General features: G+C 42.4%; 1 protein-coding gene and 1 long non-coding RNA gene across 4 annotated transcripts in view; both read left to right on the top strand.

The window, feature by feature from the left end:
- Positions 1–319: 319 nt before the first annotated feature.
- LOC140702513 (uncharacterized) lies at positions 320–3,695 on the top strand. Its single transcript, XR_012081709.2, has 3 exons — positions 320–450; positions 725–870; positions 3,371–3,695. It is a non-coding gene; the product is annotated as an uncharacterized LOC140702513 (long non-coding RNA).
- Positions 3,696–8,546: 4,851 nt separating this feature from the next.
- The window catches only part of LOC110082189 (small integral membrane protein 10-like protein 3), a 28,122-nt gene continuing 19,155 nt past the window's right edge, over positions 8,547–17,513 (top strand). The window contains exons 1-2 of one of the 3 annotated variants that reach the window (XR_013539151.1): positions 8,547–8,843; positions 11,628–12,532. Coding sequence is in view for 2 of the 3 variants with exons in the window: in XM_078381521.1 (XP_078237647.1) it covers positions 11,705–12,532 (828 nt within the window). In the remaining variant the exon portion in view is untranslated. Of the gene's footprint in view, positions 8,844–11,627; positions 14,618–17,513 lie in introns of those variants that run through there. The other 2 variants (XM_072982991.2, XM_078381521.1) reach the window with 2 other exon arrangements.

Raw genomic sequence — 17,513 nt, 5'->3', positions numbered from 1 at the left:
GGAAACGGGCCCTGGGGCGCAGCTGAGGGAAGGAATGGCCACCACCCAAAGCGCGAGGCGGGCGGGCGGGCGGGCCAGCGGAGCGCGTAAGGAAACAGGAAGCGGCCGCCCCGCTCACATCCGGCCTCGCGCTCCCCTCACGGACGGGCCAGCCCGGACCCCGCCCGCCTGTCTTCGGGAGTTTCTTTTTCGGCCTCCTCGGCTTTCCTTCCAACTCCAGAGAGGGAGGGAGGGAGGGAGGGAGGAGGGGCGGACGTCGCCCTTCGGAACCGCTCGGCTCCTCTTCGTCGAAGCTCCGCCTCCCTCTCGACCGAAGGTGTTCCACAAAAGGCATCGCGGGCAGCGTTCGGAAACGCTCGGCTTTCCGCGTTTCGGGAAGGTTCGGAAGTATTCGGAGGTGTTAAAGGGAGGTGGCGGAGACGTCGCCTCGGAAAGCGCTCCCTTCTTCGTGTAAGTTCGGCGATCTTCGGACGTCGCACTTTGACGAGCGTGTCTTCTCCTGCTTCCCCTCCCCCACGCCTTTCCGTTCTTCGAGCGCCGTCGAGACGGATGTTGGCCTCGGTTTGGGCGGGAGCGCCATCTTTGTGCCACTGACCTAATCCAGTCGGGGGGGGTTGTCCCTCGCTTGGTGGGGGTTCGTTCCCCCCCAAATTCTTTCTTGACAGCTATATGAATGTCTGCGTATATTTTGATATATTGAGTAATATTCATATTTTAATACTAGGTGTCATAACGTATCCGAGAAGAGGAGGCTGTGTGGATTCCTGGGAATAAAACAAAATCCCACAAATCATGAGCAACACCTTTATTTTTACTTGTAAAGGCAGGGAATAGGCAAGCTTTTGAGCTCTAGAGACATTCAATCATAAGGTGAGACGTTAAACATGAGAGAAAAAAAGGTAACTTCTCAAAAGTGCTTCATCTTTTGTGCTTTTAAAATTCTAATAAAGGCACTGTTCTGTGGATTTTTGAGAGTAAGTCCTATGTTATTTTCTAAAACAAGTCATGTAATAAATCCACAGGACCTGGGAGTTCTGGATATTTTTCAGTGGTTGAGTCTAGCTGCTGAGCCTAAAGTTGGGAGTTCGAATCCCCCCATGTATTCCAGAACAAGCCACCCAGGGCCAGCTGTACAGTCCCAGGACGCCTCCAGAAGAAGGGAGTGGTCAATCACTTCTGAGTATCCACTACCTGGAAAACCCTGAAGAGGGTCACTATATATAGTCAGAACTGACATGACAGCACATAATTATATAATGTTTCAAGAATAATGTCCAACGGCCTAGAAAACAAAGCAGTACTTGCACACTGCCTATACTGTCATCAACACTCCATCCTGGGTTGGCATTGAGAACCTTTGTGACATGTTAACATTCAACAGGTTGAATGTGAGATGTAGTGATTTACAGCACAATTGTAACTTCTGTTACAGTAACTGTTGCAGTAGCAGGGCTGGGGAACATGTCCCTCCAGATGTTGGACTGTAGTTCCCATCAGCCCAAAGGAAACAGTAGAAGCCACCTGACACCAGACCTGGGGTGAGATAGGTTGCTACCAGGTGAGATGCTGTGAAACAGCGGTGGCAAAGTGACATACATACCTGTGACAGTGGCTGAAATTCTGTTGCTTAGTGCAGTAAGTTGCACCAAAAATAGGGCTGCTGAATCTGGAGAGTTCATGAGTCATCTCCAAATGTTTAATGAATAAAGTGGGCCTAGTTGCAATTTGGTATGTTAAACAAAAGGATTTCAGCCAATATCTGATACTATTTCAACAGTGTTACACGTTCTAATATATTCTAGTGTGTGTTTTAGATTGGTTCTCTTAAAATTAAAACACAGATTGCATTGCAAACTTTATTCTGGATGGCAAGTCTGAAAACCAAAACATTTGGAAGAAGGTGGGATAAACTTGGTTTAAATAAACAATGCATACAAGTTACAGAACAAAATCACAGAATGGAATATTTACACCATCCTAAATGTTCACATTGTATACTCTGTTTTTCAGTGTTCCTCTCTATTAAAATACATCTGCAAAACCAATGTAACAGATTAGTTGGAACCTTTCTCCTTGATGCACTAGCTTATTCTTGTTTTTTAAAACATGCCCCCAAATCCTGTTAGTTACACCTGGTGTTATACTTAATTGGTACAAATCCGGTTGGCCAATTGCTGAAAGTTAAACAATCAGCATAAGCATTTTACATTGTGCAAAGTTTTATGAATCAGTGCACAACAGCAAATACCTATGCTGACTTCCTAATTTGCAGTAGTTCATCCCTGAAACTGATGCTAATAGAATTACACTGGTGTAAATAGGTAATAAGATTCCACTCAATGTTTATTCAGGTTTTTGAATGTAAGTGTAATAGGTAAAGGTTATAGGTAAAGTTTCCCCTTGACATTTAGTCCAGTCGTGTCCAACTCCTGCGGGTGGTGCTCATCCCCATTTCCAAGCTGTAGAGCCAGCGTTTGTCTGAAGACAGTTTCCGTGGTCACATGGCCAGCACGACTAGACACGGAACACCGTTACCTTCCCACCGTGGTGGTACCTATTTATCTACTTGCATTTTCACGTGCTTTCGAACTGCTAGGTTGGCAGAAGCTGGGACAAGTGACGGGAGCTCACTCTGTCACATGGATTGGGTCTTCCGACTTTGCAGGACAGAGGCTTCTGCAGTTTAACCCACAGTGCCACCAAGTCCCCAAAAGTGTAATAATCAGCAACAAATATAGAATGCTATGATAGCCCAAAAGTTAACTATAAATAACAAAAGCAGAACACCTAGTTTCATGTGCTTTCTATGTGCAAGGATTTCTTTTTGGTGTTTGGACATATATATTTCATATATTTCAGCTTCAGAAACTATTGTAACTTTCAAGCTTCTTAAAATTTTATCAGAGGACTGGAACTAACATCATATCAAATCACAACAGAGGCTTCTGATACAGCCATATGGCATAACCAACCTCCCACTGATTTGTGCTTTCTTCTGGTGAGGAAAGGGCCCTGCCTTTGCCCAAGGGGCAGGGTAAGAGCAAATCTTCCACTCGCTTGACCTCTTGTCTGAGATGAGATAAAATTATTCTGCATTGTTGGGCAACCTCTAGAGAGCTCATTGTGTTCAGGCTGCAATCCTATGCACATTTATCTTATCAAGTCTCACTGAAAACATCTTGTTACTCTGTAGCAACAAAAATAAGAGTCTTATAATATTTTATAAAATAAAAGACCGTAGCTTCTGCCTGTGTGTTTTATACAGATATTTATTTTTAAAGGAAAAAAATATTGCAAAAGCCATATTATATTGTTAAGCCCTAAGTGACTCTTTGGTTCTATACATGTGCTTGTTCACAATGATCATCAGCTCCAACTGGAGCATCAATGAAAACGAGGTTGTAGCATGTACAATCTAAACATCTGGAAGGCCAGATATTCAACACCCTTCATGGAGAGCAGTGGTTCCCAACTTTGGACCCCCAGATGTTCTTCGACTAAAACTCCCAGAAGCCTACAACACTAGCTGTGCTGACATAAATTTGAGATTCAACTGTGAGTGTATTTGCTTGTATGTACAGTATGGTGGATAATTATTCTTTTAATTTGTACTGTATACTGCCCCATAGTGCACACACTCTCTGGACGGTTTACAACAGATTAAAAACATATATAAATTCAGCAAATAACCCTCATATGCTTGTGTAAAATGGATCTTTCCCCACAATATATTTTTTTTCCACAGGAACATTCCACCATCATTATTGTAGATGATTGTGTATTTGTTTCAGAGTGTACCAAGCACATTTCCTTACCAATCAATTTGATGTACTGTGACTCTTTCGTTTACTTTGTGCCCTTCTGAGAGATCTGGAGAACAGCTTGTATAACTTGAGGAAGTCTGGTTCCTATTAATTTTTTACTTCAGAAGTTGGGGTGGTAACCAAAGTGCAGACAGAAGTTGCGTAAGCGATACTGGATTGTTCAGTTTTTGTTGATTCATTATCTTCCCCACAAGGATTGTAACAACATCATGAAACCTTAATGCCAATTTAACAGTCTGATACTGTTCCTCTTCTCATTTCCTCTACATATAAAATGAGGACAAACGGATCTTATTTATGGTGTTGCTAGGCGCCAAGTGCATGATCTAATCTATATGTTATACAAGTGAGCTACTCAAGCAATCCTACCCATCATAGCCAATAGTAAAGGATGATGCGATTTACAGTCTGTGTGACAAGTTACCCACCCCTGTTATGCAGATTTTGGGCTCAGATTCCAAGGTCCAGGATCAGCAACCACCCTCCTTAGACAGGAAGAAATAAATAAATTTTAAAACAAAGTTTGGCTTTACGTGTGGCTTTGTGTATCTTGGCAATAAAACAGCATAATGAGAGTATGTGGGTGTGGACTGCTAGAATAATACATGCTGATGTCGTCCTGGAAAATTTGACAGCATGAGACAACATAAAAATTCAGAAGACTACAATTGATGATATGTACAGTATATACAGCACCTTTATACCCCAAGGGATGGTGTCTGTAAAGTTTTAAGTGGTGGGGAGAACAGAAAAAACAACATTCTTATTTCATATACTTGCCTCCTTCTCTGTAAATATTTTGGCCAGAATATAAATAAGGCAGTATTAACTCGGTTAGTGTAAAGTTCAGTGGCAAACAGCTGCCAGAAAAGAAGGCGATTACAGTTTTTCTGGTCGTACACCACGCCACATGATGAGAAAAATGAGTGCCAACTTCTGTTATCAATTTGTAACAGAAATTTACAGTAACAATTTATGCTGGCAGGCATAATTAAAAGCAAAAAGTGTGCTGCTTATATACCATCCCATTGCGCTTAAAGCTCTCGCTGGGCAGTTTACAATTTAATTGTGCAGGCTACATGTTGATCCCTGTCCCCAGCAAGCTGGGTACTCAATTTGCTAACCTTGGGAGGAAAGAAAGCAATGTTAACTTAATTTTATTGTTGTATCTGTATATTAATCCCCTTATAATAAAACCCCTAAATGCATGCCCTATGGCACAGTGGTTAAACTGCAGTCCTGCACGTCAAGCCTCTGCTCACAACCTGAGTTCAATCCCAATGAATTCAGATAGCCAGCTCAATCCATCCTTTCTAGGTCAGTAAAGTGAATATCCAGCTTGATTGGGGGCAATGTATTCCTTGCATAATTATGCTATTAAACGCCCGGAGAGTGCTCAGTACATAATGTGAAACAACAATAATACAATGCAAAAGCACACGTATTTTAAAACATTCTGCAAACAACATTAGAAGCCAGCTTGTGATATAATTGTTTTTGAGGTTTTTTTTAACTGCCTGTTGAAAATCCAGTAAGAATAAGGCCAACCCAAAGTCCTTTAGAGAAGCTGCACAGTCAAGCTGCTGATACACTCACACCCAGGGCATTTTTACAACTTCAGCCCACTAGTGACTATGTGGGTGGCAATGCCAACGTGACATCCACACAAAGCGTTAGCTGATGAACTCACCATGAGGCAGCTTGGCCAACCTCTCTCCACCCACAAAATAATGCTACAATTTGAAAATGTAGAGCTTAAAAAAGTTACTTTGTGGACTGCAACTCTCAGAATCCCCAGAACTGGCAGAGTTTATGGATGGTGCAGTCCAAAAATGAAAAATAAAAATGCCATGGCCAAATCAGGTCTACGGTGACCTTGGTAAAGGCAGGCTCTAGAGACGGGTTCGCATTGTCCTAAACTCCTTAGAGCTACTGTTTTGAAGCACCACACCCACAAAAGGAAGGAAAAAGAATTTATCTAACACAGAACCTATGTAATTCTCTGCCCAAGGGCCAAGAAGAGAGCACACACCATTCTTCGGCTTCAAGGGTTCAAAACCACCGAAGACAGGAAAAAGGAGGATAGACAAGACACCTACAGGATGCCCAAAGGTTAATGGCCTCCAATGGTGTTGTCAGTACACAAATCTTCCCCCAGCTAGCACCCCCATATGTACTGGAGTACAACTCCCATAATCCTCATCAGCATATCAACTGACGGATAACTGGAACTGAGGAATTATGTTCCTGATCTCTTAATTAAAAAATACAACTTGTCCCTTAAAAGCCCCATAGTGCCAGGCGACCAGAGGATAGCACATGTCACACCAATCTTGAAGGAAGGAGGGGGGACCCAGGAAACTACAGGCCAGCTAGCCTAATATCTGTTCCAGGGAAGATGGTGGGAAAGTCTCATCCAAGATAAAACACATAAGAAGAACAAGCCTTGCTGAGGGAAAATCAGCATGGCTTCTGTAAGGGTAGGTCTTGCCTCACAAATCTTTTCGAATTCTTTGAAAAGGTCAACAGGCATGTGGATGTGGGCGAACCAGTGGATATTGTCTTATCTGGATTTTCAGAAGGCATTTGACATGGTCCCTCACCAAAGGCTGAGAAAACTCCACTGTCAGGGGACAAGAAGGCAGGTCCTCTTATGGATTGAGAGGCGGTTGAGAACCAGAGTGGGTGTCAATGGACGATTTTCACAAGGTGAAGAGCGGTGCGCCCCAGGGATCTGTCCTGGGACCGGTGCTTTTTAACCTGTTCGTAAACGACCTGGAGACAGGGATAAGCAGTGAGGTGGCCAAGTTTGCAAATGACACAAAACTTTTCCGGGCGGTGAAGACCAGAAGAGATTGTAAAGAGCTCCAAAAAGATCTCTCGAAACTGGGAGAATGGGCAGCAAAATGGCAAATGCATTTCAACATAAGAAAGAAAGTGTAAAGTAATAAACAATGGGGTAAAAAAAATCAAAACTTTAGTTATCAGCTGATGGGTTCTGAGCTCTCCATGATGGATCAGGAAAGAGATATTGGTGTGTTGGTGAACAGCCTGGTGAAAGTGTCCACTCAGTGTGCGGTGGCAGTGAAGAAGGCCAATTCCATGCTAGGTATCATTAAAAAGAGGATTGAAAATAAAACAGTCAATATTATAATGCCGTTGTACAAAACGCTGGTAAGGCTGCACCTGGAGTACTGCATACAGTCCTGGTCACCGCACCTCAAAAAAATCATGGAACTGGAAAAGGTGCAGGAGAGCGTGACCAAAATGAGGGCTGGGCTGGGGCACCTCCCTTTTGAGGAAAAGCTACAGCGTTTGGGGCTCTTTAGTATAGAGAAAAGGTGCCTGAGGGGGGATACGATTGAGGCATATAAAATCATGCAGGGGATGGATAAAGTGAAGAGAGGGAAGCTCTTTTCTCTCTCATGCAACACCAGAAACAGGGGACATCCACTCCAATTGAGAACAGACAAAAGAAAATATTTCTTGAGCCAGCATGTTAAGTCTGTGGAACTCCTTGCCACAGGATGTGGTTATGGCATGTGGCCTGGATGCCTTGAAAAGGGGATTGGACAGATTTTTGGAGGAAAAGTCCATCATGGGTTACAAGCCACGATGGGGATGTACACTCTCCAGGCTTAAAAGGAAGGTACAGTACTTCCAAATGCCAGATGCAGGGGAGGGGGATCAGGTTACCGGTATCTAGCAGCTGGTGGGGCCACTGTGAGATACAGGAAGCTGGACTAGAAGGACCCTTGGCCTGATCCAACAGGGCTCTTCTCATGTTATGTCGGCAAACATATATTGTATAAACATGTTATATTGTAATAGTTTATTAGAGAACCTCTGGTTAAAAGGACATGCTCTATTTAAAAATGCTGCTTCTGAAACATTTTCACCATATATTTATGGGGTTGAAGAGGGCCTGATGGTGCCCTCTTCAGCCCCATAACTATATCCGCCAACAGTGCCTGCTCAGTTGGCAGGCTGTCTGTGGATTATGGGAGCTGTAGTCCATTGCTTGTTCGTTTTGAGAACATTTATAGTGGCCTTAAGAAGGCTTTCAAGGTGTGTGAGTTATTTAAGGAGCAGTTTCACCAATTCCACAACCTCAGTGAACTTCCATGCCTGAACTGTGGTCTCCAGAATCATATATATATGTATGAATCATATATACAGTATATGTATGATACATATATATATATATGTATGATATATATATATGATTCTGGAGACCACAGAATAATAAAAAAAATTGTCCAGAATTCCGCTCCGTCACCCTATCCACGCTGGGTGCTCCATCGTCCAGTATTACTTCTACTTTTTAAAAAAGGGACGCGTCCGAGTAGAACCTGGCCGCGATGGGAGTTGTAGTCCAAAACTATTTGCAGGGCATCAAGCTGAAGAAAGCGATTACGTCAAACAAAAACCTGGGGGGGGAAAAGGAGCCGGCGAGACCGTGGGAGCTGCGGATGATGGGACTCCTAGTCCGACACCACCGGAGTGGGGGGGGCGAGGTCGAAGCCCACACGCGCTCCCCATTGCCGACCGAAGACGGGATTGGGCCAGGCGGCGGTGCGTCGTGACGTCAAGGCGCCGCCGACGGGCGAGCCCTGTTGCCCGAACGCCTCGCTCGGAGGCTGGCGTGGCGGCTGCCCCCCCCCCACTCCCTTCCACGGTTGACATCCGGGTCTTCGCCGCCGCGGGGCAGAAAGGGTGGGGGCGAGGAGGAGGAGGAGGCGGAGCCTGAGAGGGCCGTGTGGGCGGCGGGGGAGGGGCGGCAGCAGCCGCAGCAGGTGGTGGTGCGCGTGCGTGCGTGCGTTCATGGCGGCGGCGGGCGCGCTCCTGTCCGCCCTGTCGGTCCGGCTCTCGCAGTCGGTGGCGGCGCGCTCCTACGGGGTCTTCTGCAAAGGCCTGACGCGGACCCTCCTCATCTTCTTCGACCTGGCCTGGAAGCTCCGCATCAACTTCCCTTACCTCTACGTCGTGGCCTCCATGATGCTCAACGTCAGGCTACAGGTGACTGGCTTTGGAGGAGGAGGAGGAGGAGGAGGGGCGGCGGCCGGGGGGGGGGGAAGGGATGATGATGATGATGATGATGGCGGAGGCCTCGGGGAGGGGTCGCCCCTTCGGTCTTGTGGGTGTGCTTAACGTCCAAAGGCGTATAAACAAGCCGCCCCTCTCATAATACAGGTGTATTCACTACCCAAACAGGTGGTCAGGACCTTTCCATGGGAAATAAGAACTAAGCAGCACCTTAAGTCAAGGTTTTCTGGGGTTTGTTTTTTTTGGGGGGGGTTCATTTAATCGCTAAAATATATATACCCACCCTCTACCTAGAAGACTGTGCAAAGAGGCACCATAAGTCAGACTCGTCTTGATTATTATTTAAGAGTGACTGACAAAAAGAATCACTTAAGAATTATTATTGTTCAGTTATTTGTTAAGCTGCTCTTGTTTCCCATGCATACCTTTGTTATTTTTCTGTAATGCGTTTTATAACCTGCTTTTCTTCCAAGGACCTTATAGCCGTGTCTTATATTTCTCCTTCATCCTCGCTTTATTCTTACAACAGCCCTGCCAGGTAGCTCAGATTGGGAGGTGGTTGGAAAAGAGACACCGTGAAGGTGAACGGCAGGCCAGTTCTCCGAAAAGGAAGCGCTTGAGTGTAGGTCTGGGTTAAAGCGAAACAAGGATACAATCAACCCATGCACATATTTATTTATTTATTTTTATTTTTATTTATTTATTGTATTTATACCCTGCCTATCTAGTCATTTCGACCACTCTAGGCGGCTTACAACATAAGGATAACAAGTTCTAAAAAATTTATAACAATTAATTAATTAAATGATTCTATAAGATGGGAAAATTAATTAATTACGGTAATTTATTGTGTTTCACACTCTGCTTTTTCTCCAGAACGAACAGAGTGTAGGGCTCCCATCATCTTAATTAAGGACTGATGGTTCATCATACAGTAAGACTGTTGGGCTTTTTTTAAAATTCACATATTTCACTGTATGACCTACTTGTGTGTCCTACATTTGTGCCCTATTTATCTTGGACCTCACCTGACGATGTTGTGCATGTCTGGGTGTGCGTGGCTCACTAAAGGAAGGTTTCATGCTTTCAGAAATACCGTCATCATCATTCTTTATTACGGTCACAGGCCAGCAAGCTTTTGGAAATATGTTAAAACCTTTTTTTGTCAGACCAACTGTAGTGAGAAATAAGTTGTCCGCACATTTTTTCCACTGGCATTGCTTTCTGGATGGTGAAGAAAGATAAACTTTGAATTGAGCATTTGCACGATTAGAGGGCAGATGCAACACCGTGGAAAGCGGCTTGATCACTACAGTGGACCCTTGACTTACAGACGGCTTGACTTACAGACTTTTTGAGTTACAGACTTCTTTGGCCGCAAAATTTAGGTTTGACTTGCAGCCTGAGAATTGACTTACAGACCAGAAAAAAACCAAAATGGAACAAAAACGCCCTGTTACGGGATTAATCGGTTTTCAATGCACTGTAGGTCAATGGAGAATTGACCTACAGACTTTTTGACTTGAGAACCGCCTTCCAATACGGATTCAGTTCTCAAGACCTCACTGTACCATGTTTCAGTTAGGGCCATAACATCTTTCACTGGTTTCATGAAATATGTGAATATATGCAAATTAAATATTGACCCAAGTATTGCTAGTGAGCAGTACATTGGAATTCCCATGGGGCCAGAAAATATCTCCATCTGTTTTTTTTAAAATTCCATGTAGATGAGGGTTTTAAAAAAGGAGCACGCCAATATTCCATTTGATATTTTCATAGACCTTGGTGCTATAGAATCACTCTGAATTATGACATCATAAATCACGTGCTAGTATCTTACTGGTTAAAGTTAGCGATTGTTATGTAATAACTATTCTAATGTTGAGGTTGATGGACAATGACAGATACTTCATATCCCGTATCTAAAGGGGGAAAACCCTTTATTGCACTAATCCACCTGTAAAAGGAAAGAAGGTATCACAGGACAGAACAGAGAAATGTATGACTACTCTGCATAAAATAGGGGTGGCAACTGATACAACATTGAATTATTTGAATAATCACAAGTAACGTAACATGAACACACTAGACATAGAGTGAAAATGAAACCCTTTCTTGAGTTGTGATGATTGCGAATGCTGTGCAGACACTCTTGTTTGAGGAGGGGACTATACTGATATAAGCTATTTTAATGTTAGCACAGAAGCGGGGGAAGGAAATTGTAACATGGCTTGTTGAAAAAATATGATCTTGAATTTGATCCTGGCTTGTTCCAGCCCTAATTTAAATGAAGCAACTACAGAAATTCTGACTGTCCAAATCTTTCTGAATGCTAATTCCTACCAACTTCTAGATAGCTTGGCCAGTGGTGAGGTGTGGTAGGAATAATAATTGATCAACATCTGTAGGAGCCATACCCCTGTTTTAAACTAATTGTAGCTCAAACGTAATAAATTTGGTGACATTTCTTTAAAAAAGGCGATTCCAGTCTTGAGTCAGCCGATAGCATGTGAGACCCCATGATGCTTCTCCTTATTCAGATAATGGTAAGCTGTTCTTCCAAAATAACCCATTTCGTCAGTATCTCAGGAATCAGTATCGGCATCAGTATCGCCTATATTTGGGCTTTTAAAATGTGAAAACTGAATTAGGTTAATCTAGTTTAATGTAATATGGATAGATGATTCATTTAATATTACTGACTTTGTTTTAAGCCTTAATATGCCGATTTTCAGTTTTTGTGCTCCTTTTCAGGTTCATATCGAGATTAACTAATTGATGTCCAATCCTGCAAATGAGAAGCATCCCACCACATACTGTTTCTCAGTACGATGCAGAGTTTGGAGGACAGACGAGTGCTGCCTCTCTCTTTTAATATGGATCGGGAAGATGATTTAGGACATGATGGATTGCACGGAAATGCCCTGAGTCAGGAGAATGAGATTCTTCGTCTTCCAAGCATCCGCTCATTATTAAACAGCAGTCATGTTGTGGATCACAATCATTTGCAAAATGAGTTTTTTGCTCTCAAGATCAGGAATTGTCCTCTCTTCAAGGCTGTTCCGCTGCCTCATATTGGCAAAAAAAGGCTGCCTCATCCTAGGGAGGCTGTAAATACTGCTGCGTCCTCCAAGGAATTGCCTGGTCTGCTTTTCTCTCCTGAAAAAGATCTGTTTGAGAAGATCTTCCAGTATTTCGACCCTGCCAGAGCAACAGGCTGGCTGGAGAGAGCCCAGAATCTCATTAGCGAGATGGGCGAGTGGAGTCGTTTTGGAGATAACTATGTTCGCTTTGCACATTTCTGGCTGGCTGAGCTCCAGGACGTTCAAAAACAACAACTGTTGGAACTGGAAATGGGGGTTATTGAGGATGAAGTTAGCCTTGCCTTTCTTGAGGGATTGGACTCTACGGAATTCCAGTCTTCGGAGCTGAATTCCGTTCTTGCTGCTGCGCTGAGCGAATATTCCCTGGCACTTGTATACAACCAGAACCCATTTATTTTTCTTGACTACTTGAGCCTCATGTCTTCAGCGGATACAGCCGGCTATAAGGAAATGCTTTCAAATATACAATACACAACCAAGAACCCTCAGATAGCAGAGTGGTTATTAGCTATACGAGCTTTTGCACTTGCCAGTCTCTGGCATGCAATAGTGAAGGTAAAAAACACACTCGTTCTGCAATGCTAGCACTGGTTGTTTTGTAAATTTGTGTGAAGTAGTTTTAAGACCCACCAGGTGCCAAAAACAACAGATTTTTTTAAAAAATAGCGAGATGTTATCTGAATACATTAATAACATCATAGGCAGCCGAAATCATAGGCAGTTGATCTGCTCTTAATTTTGTTTGCAGTAGAAATATATACTGACAGTTTAGTGTCATTACAAATCTGTAATGCCATTTACTGCACTGAACTTTTGGCATTTATATTTTTGCTACAAATAAATATATTGAAGGAGAGGATGCTGTTATTTTTAGGGTTGTTGAGTAAAATATAAGGCTGCAAAACAGGTGAAGAACAGCATTAAGGAAACCATCCCACCAAGTCAATGTTATCAGCATATTAATTTGAATCAGACCTGGGGAGTAATGTGCAGGCGTTGATGTTAAGATTGTTGCTCTTTTATTAAACAACAGGACAGGCAAACATTTTTAGTATTCTAAAAATAACCATCTGGGAGTAAAGTTTGTTATTTTTCCAAATGTTACTTGTTTTTATTAAATGGATCTTTTTGCTTGTCCTACTATATAACGCCAAGCAACAATTTCAATGTAAACCCTAGCACAGTATTTCCAAGTGCTGCTTTAAACATCACACTCTTGTGAGTTGTTTCATATATGTCTTGGAGGCACATGCACATTTTCCATTGTACAGCAAGAAAATTCACCCAGTCTCAGTGTTCTATGAAATGCAACCTTATCATACATTTTGCTATGAACATAAATGACCTCTTCAGAGCAGTTCAAGAGTACACCTAAAATAGAACTTTGAAAAATCTCTTTTCACGTCTTCATCTTCCAAAACCTCCTGGCCATGCTCAGTTATAGTCCCTCTGAAGTAACAATTTCAAGCTCTAATCTTGAACATAACATGCAGCCCCTCTGACTTCTGACAGTTGTTGGAGGCTGTTAGAATACATTTGTAATTTTATTTGCCTTTGTTTGGACTGCGAGAGTTTTTTGTTGTAACATCTGACAAAACATGGTTTGCCAGCAGTCAGCAAACTATGATCTGAAACCATGGTTTGAAATTGACATGCAAACCATGATATTGGCTTATTCAAATATATTGTTTTCTGTTGCAGTACATAGTTTTCCTAGAGGGCTGATTCCATTGTAATGCCAAATCGTAATCTGCATTGCATTCAGACTGAAAAACAAACAAACAGGAGGAGCACCCTGAGAGCCCATTCATTGGCAATCCCTAGAAGCAATCCTGGAGAAGATGATAGAAAAAGAGAGCTGCACACCCTCTGATCAGCTTGTTTGCATACACTGCAAATCATGGTTTGGCTTTACGTTTGAACCACCTCTAAAATAGCACTGCCCACAGCAGGAGCAGCAACTATAACCATCTTTTAAGCTTATGTGTAAGCACTAAATGTGCTCATGTTGTGGTTTTGTTTGTTCGTTTTTAAAAAATTGCTTGGTGCTCTAGATGTGTAAAATGTTTCTGTAATATCACCTACCTTCCACCTGAAGATCTCAACACAAGAATCTCGGGTATCAGATGCATTTCCCTAGTGCTGTTTTACCACTTTGCAGTCACAGATGTTTGGAGCCCTAAGACTGTCGTATGCTGGCTTGGAATTTGGTTGCAATGTGTGATACTCATTTCCAAGAAAGCATGTGTTCAGGGCAAGGGGGGGTGTCAATGCAGTCATTTCCTGTGCATTTGCACTAACAAATAAGAACTAGTCAGAGGAGGGCTTAAGTTTTGATGCTCAGAAAAAAAAACCCTACCCAGAACAAACCATCTGTCAATCCAGATGTTAAATTCCAAAAAAGTAACTTTTCAGGCTCTACCTCAAAGAGTCAGGAACATAACAGTCACTGGGTCTTATTGTGCTGATGAGAGGCTGATGGTTCTTTTACCTAGCCTTTAGGAACTGCTAAAGTTTCCCATTTCCTCTGGGAAAAGAGCAAAATACTTGCCATCTTGTTTGTAAGCCTGCTTGGACAGTCTTGTTTTCTAGAAAACATAAATCAGTTTAATTTACAGATGCTGCGTTCCATTTGAGCCATGGATGCTTGGCAGCCTGAGGTATAATGCTGACGCATGATGGCATTGCTCAAGAGCTAAGGCAGTACTGCAGGTTTTGGCAGAGATGTGGGGCCAAGAGTCCACAGAGGGTCAAAGGCTTGCTTTTCTAATTGCAAGATGCAGTGGCTTTCAAGATAATATTTCTCATTGGCCGTCATTTGAACCAGCCACGTAGGGACTTCTGAAGAATCATCACCTTTGACCCTCCAGATATTGGACACTTCAGTCGCAGAACACCTGGACCGTTCGCTCTGCTAGGTTGGGACTTTCAAGAGGGGTGAAGACCGCAATATTTGGAGGACCAAAGGCTGAAAGCCATTGATCTGAAATTCATTTAGGCTTAGTAATACACAAGCTGTTTGGCTTTCCAGATGTTGAAGAACTGCTATTCTCATCATCCTTCACCCTTGGGCCAGGCTGGCTGAACCTGATGGGAATTGGTACCTGACAATATCTGGAGAGCAATAGGTTCCCCAGCTCAGATACAGTTTCCTATGGCTGAAATCCTGTCACTTAGCATAGCAACTAGAATCGGTCCACTGAATCAGTGGGGATTTGATGAGTCAGCACCTCTGCAAGTTCCGTTGTTTCAGATGGGTCTACTTGAGTTCTGAGTTATTTTGATGTAAGAAATCGCACTGAAAGCAAGCCCATTTGAATCTGTGAAACTTACAAGGCGTTGGCTCACCAAATCTCCAATGATTTAGTGGACCTATTGCAGTATGGCTTACTATGGTAAGTAACAGGATTTCAGCCAGTGTTTTGCTATTTAAAACCTCTCATCCATTTGAATTGCAGTAATCTTTTAAAATCTGTGAGATTTAATCATGAGGATTGGGATCCAGCGAATAAGGCAACTAATTCTGTATGCCCAGGGGATTTATGGCTTGCATTTTTGAATATCTCATGGTAAATCTTGTCAAATTGAAGCAGATTTCAAGGGTCTACTTGACGTATATCGGAAAAGTAGTTGAATCATTCCAGCAGAGCTAAAAGGAAGATGAATTTAATGAAGTTAGGATAGTTTGCATCTCTGTAAAGCTGAATCTCATGTACCAACAGGGCTTTTTAATACTCTAGGCTGAGCTATGATTCTTAACCTTTGGTCCCCAGATGTTCTTGGACTACAAGGCCCAGAAATATTTACTCGTGGTGAAAGCTGCTGGGAATTTTAGTCCAAGAACATTTGGGGACCCAAGGTTGGAAGGTACTGCTCCAGAGTCACATTTGAAGCATCTACACAGAAGTAGACCTATCATGTACAGTATAGACATTCTATGGAATTGTTATCTTAAGAGCTGTAAACAATTGCTCCATATTTTGTGACCGCTTGCCATGTAAGTAAAAAAAAAACACACATAGAAAGCCGGAACAAAATATACCCTAATAAAGCTATTGCTTTTTGTCACTGGAGTACTTTTTTCAAACAATGTATACAGTATACTGGGGAAGAAGTGTCTCCTGGTTTGCCTTTTTTCAGCAAACCATGATGCTTCCATGCAGGGGCGACAAACTATGGCTTGTTCATAAGTTGGCTGCATGCAGGATGACCCCGCAAGGCACACAATTTGTGTTTTGTTTTTGTTGATTTAAACTGTAGTGCATGTGGATAAAGGACATATGCAGCCTGGTTGGGTGTAGTTCGTTCCATTGATCGGCTATATAATTGAACTTCGGCTGTATCAGGCAGTGGAGAATCCTGGCTTATCCTTCACAGATACCCCACTACATTCCTCTTGGCAATGGGAGTGGCTAAAGTAACCCAAAACAGGGTGGATTTGAGTTAAATCAAATCACAATTGAAATTTAAAAACATCAGATATTTTTAATGATTTAAATTTAAAAACCTAAATTGTGATTTAAATCAATTTGGTTTAAAAAAAACATTGTTTTTTTTTAATCCACCCTGATCAGAAACCAATCTAAAGGCAAAAACTTATTTTTACCTCTGAAATGGAATCCCCAGATTTATGCTTTCAAACAATGGAGAAAGCAGTGGGTACCTACAAGTCGCTTATTCAGATTGTGTCGCTCTGGCTTTAGATTTTCTGGCTTAGAACTCTGACTTTAGATTCGGGTGTGTTAGGGGAAAGACAAGGCAGGATTCATGGTTAAGACGGACACCAAGCCTTTGTGACACCGAGCGTATATATTTCTGATTCTCATTTATAAACAGAAAGTGGGATTTAAATTTAATAAGTCAATATACAAAATTATGCTACTCCCGTTAGTGGGAGGAGCCAAACAGTTTTTATTGGGTAGTGGGCACTAATTCAGGAATCATAAGCTAGGGATTTCTGGAGGTCAAGTGCAGCCATCATATTAGGCTTATTCCCCTATTATTGCTCTCCTGATTCCAGCATTAGTCTGATTTCAGTGGGAGCATATTCCAGTCCTAAACGCTTCTGTTCATTCAGAAGTCCCAAGGAGATCCAATTTGGCTTTCGTTCTAGATGTGTACATTTCAGGGTGAAGCCAATGCCAGCTGAGTTTCAGATGCTTTTGCTTAATTGGGTTGTGGATTGGATCGTGATAACATATTTGTAATGTTTGCACTTTATACTGGGGTAGTGGGGGCTGTCTTTTTAAAGATTTATTTTTTGCACTACTAGAATTATTTACGTGATACAGAAAGCTTAAATAGAAATAAAACAAAACAGTTGGTGGTAGCAAGCTATGTGTATAAATTGGGGGGGGGAGATAAAAATAATGCAAAAAAGTATACAATAGTAATTATCACTTTTACTGCAGGTGGCTTCCTAGTATCTCTATGCGGAAAATAAATTTTTACTGTAGAAGATGCTGGAGCCCTGTAGGGCCAAGAGAAATAGAGAGGTAACAATTAAGTCTGAAGCTGAGATCTGCACAACACCTAC

The sequence above is a fragment of the Pogona vitticeps genome, chromosome 13 (genome assembly GCF_051106095.1).
Source record: "Pogona vitticeps strain Pit_001003342236 chromosome 13, PviZW2.1, whole genome shotgun sequence".
NCBI classification, from domain to species: Eukaryota; Metazoa; Chordata; class Lepidosauria; order Squamata; family Agamidae; genus Pogona; species Pogona vitticeps.
Note: the sequence above shows the minus strand (reverse complement) of the source record. Positions and strands in the feature narration are given on the sequence as shown.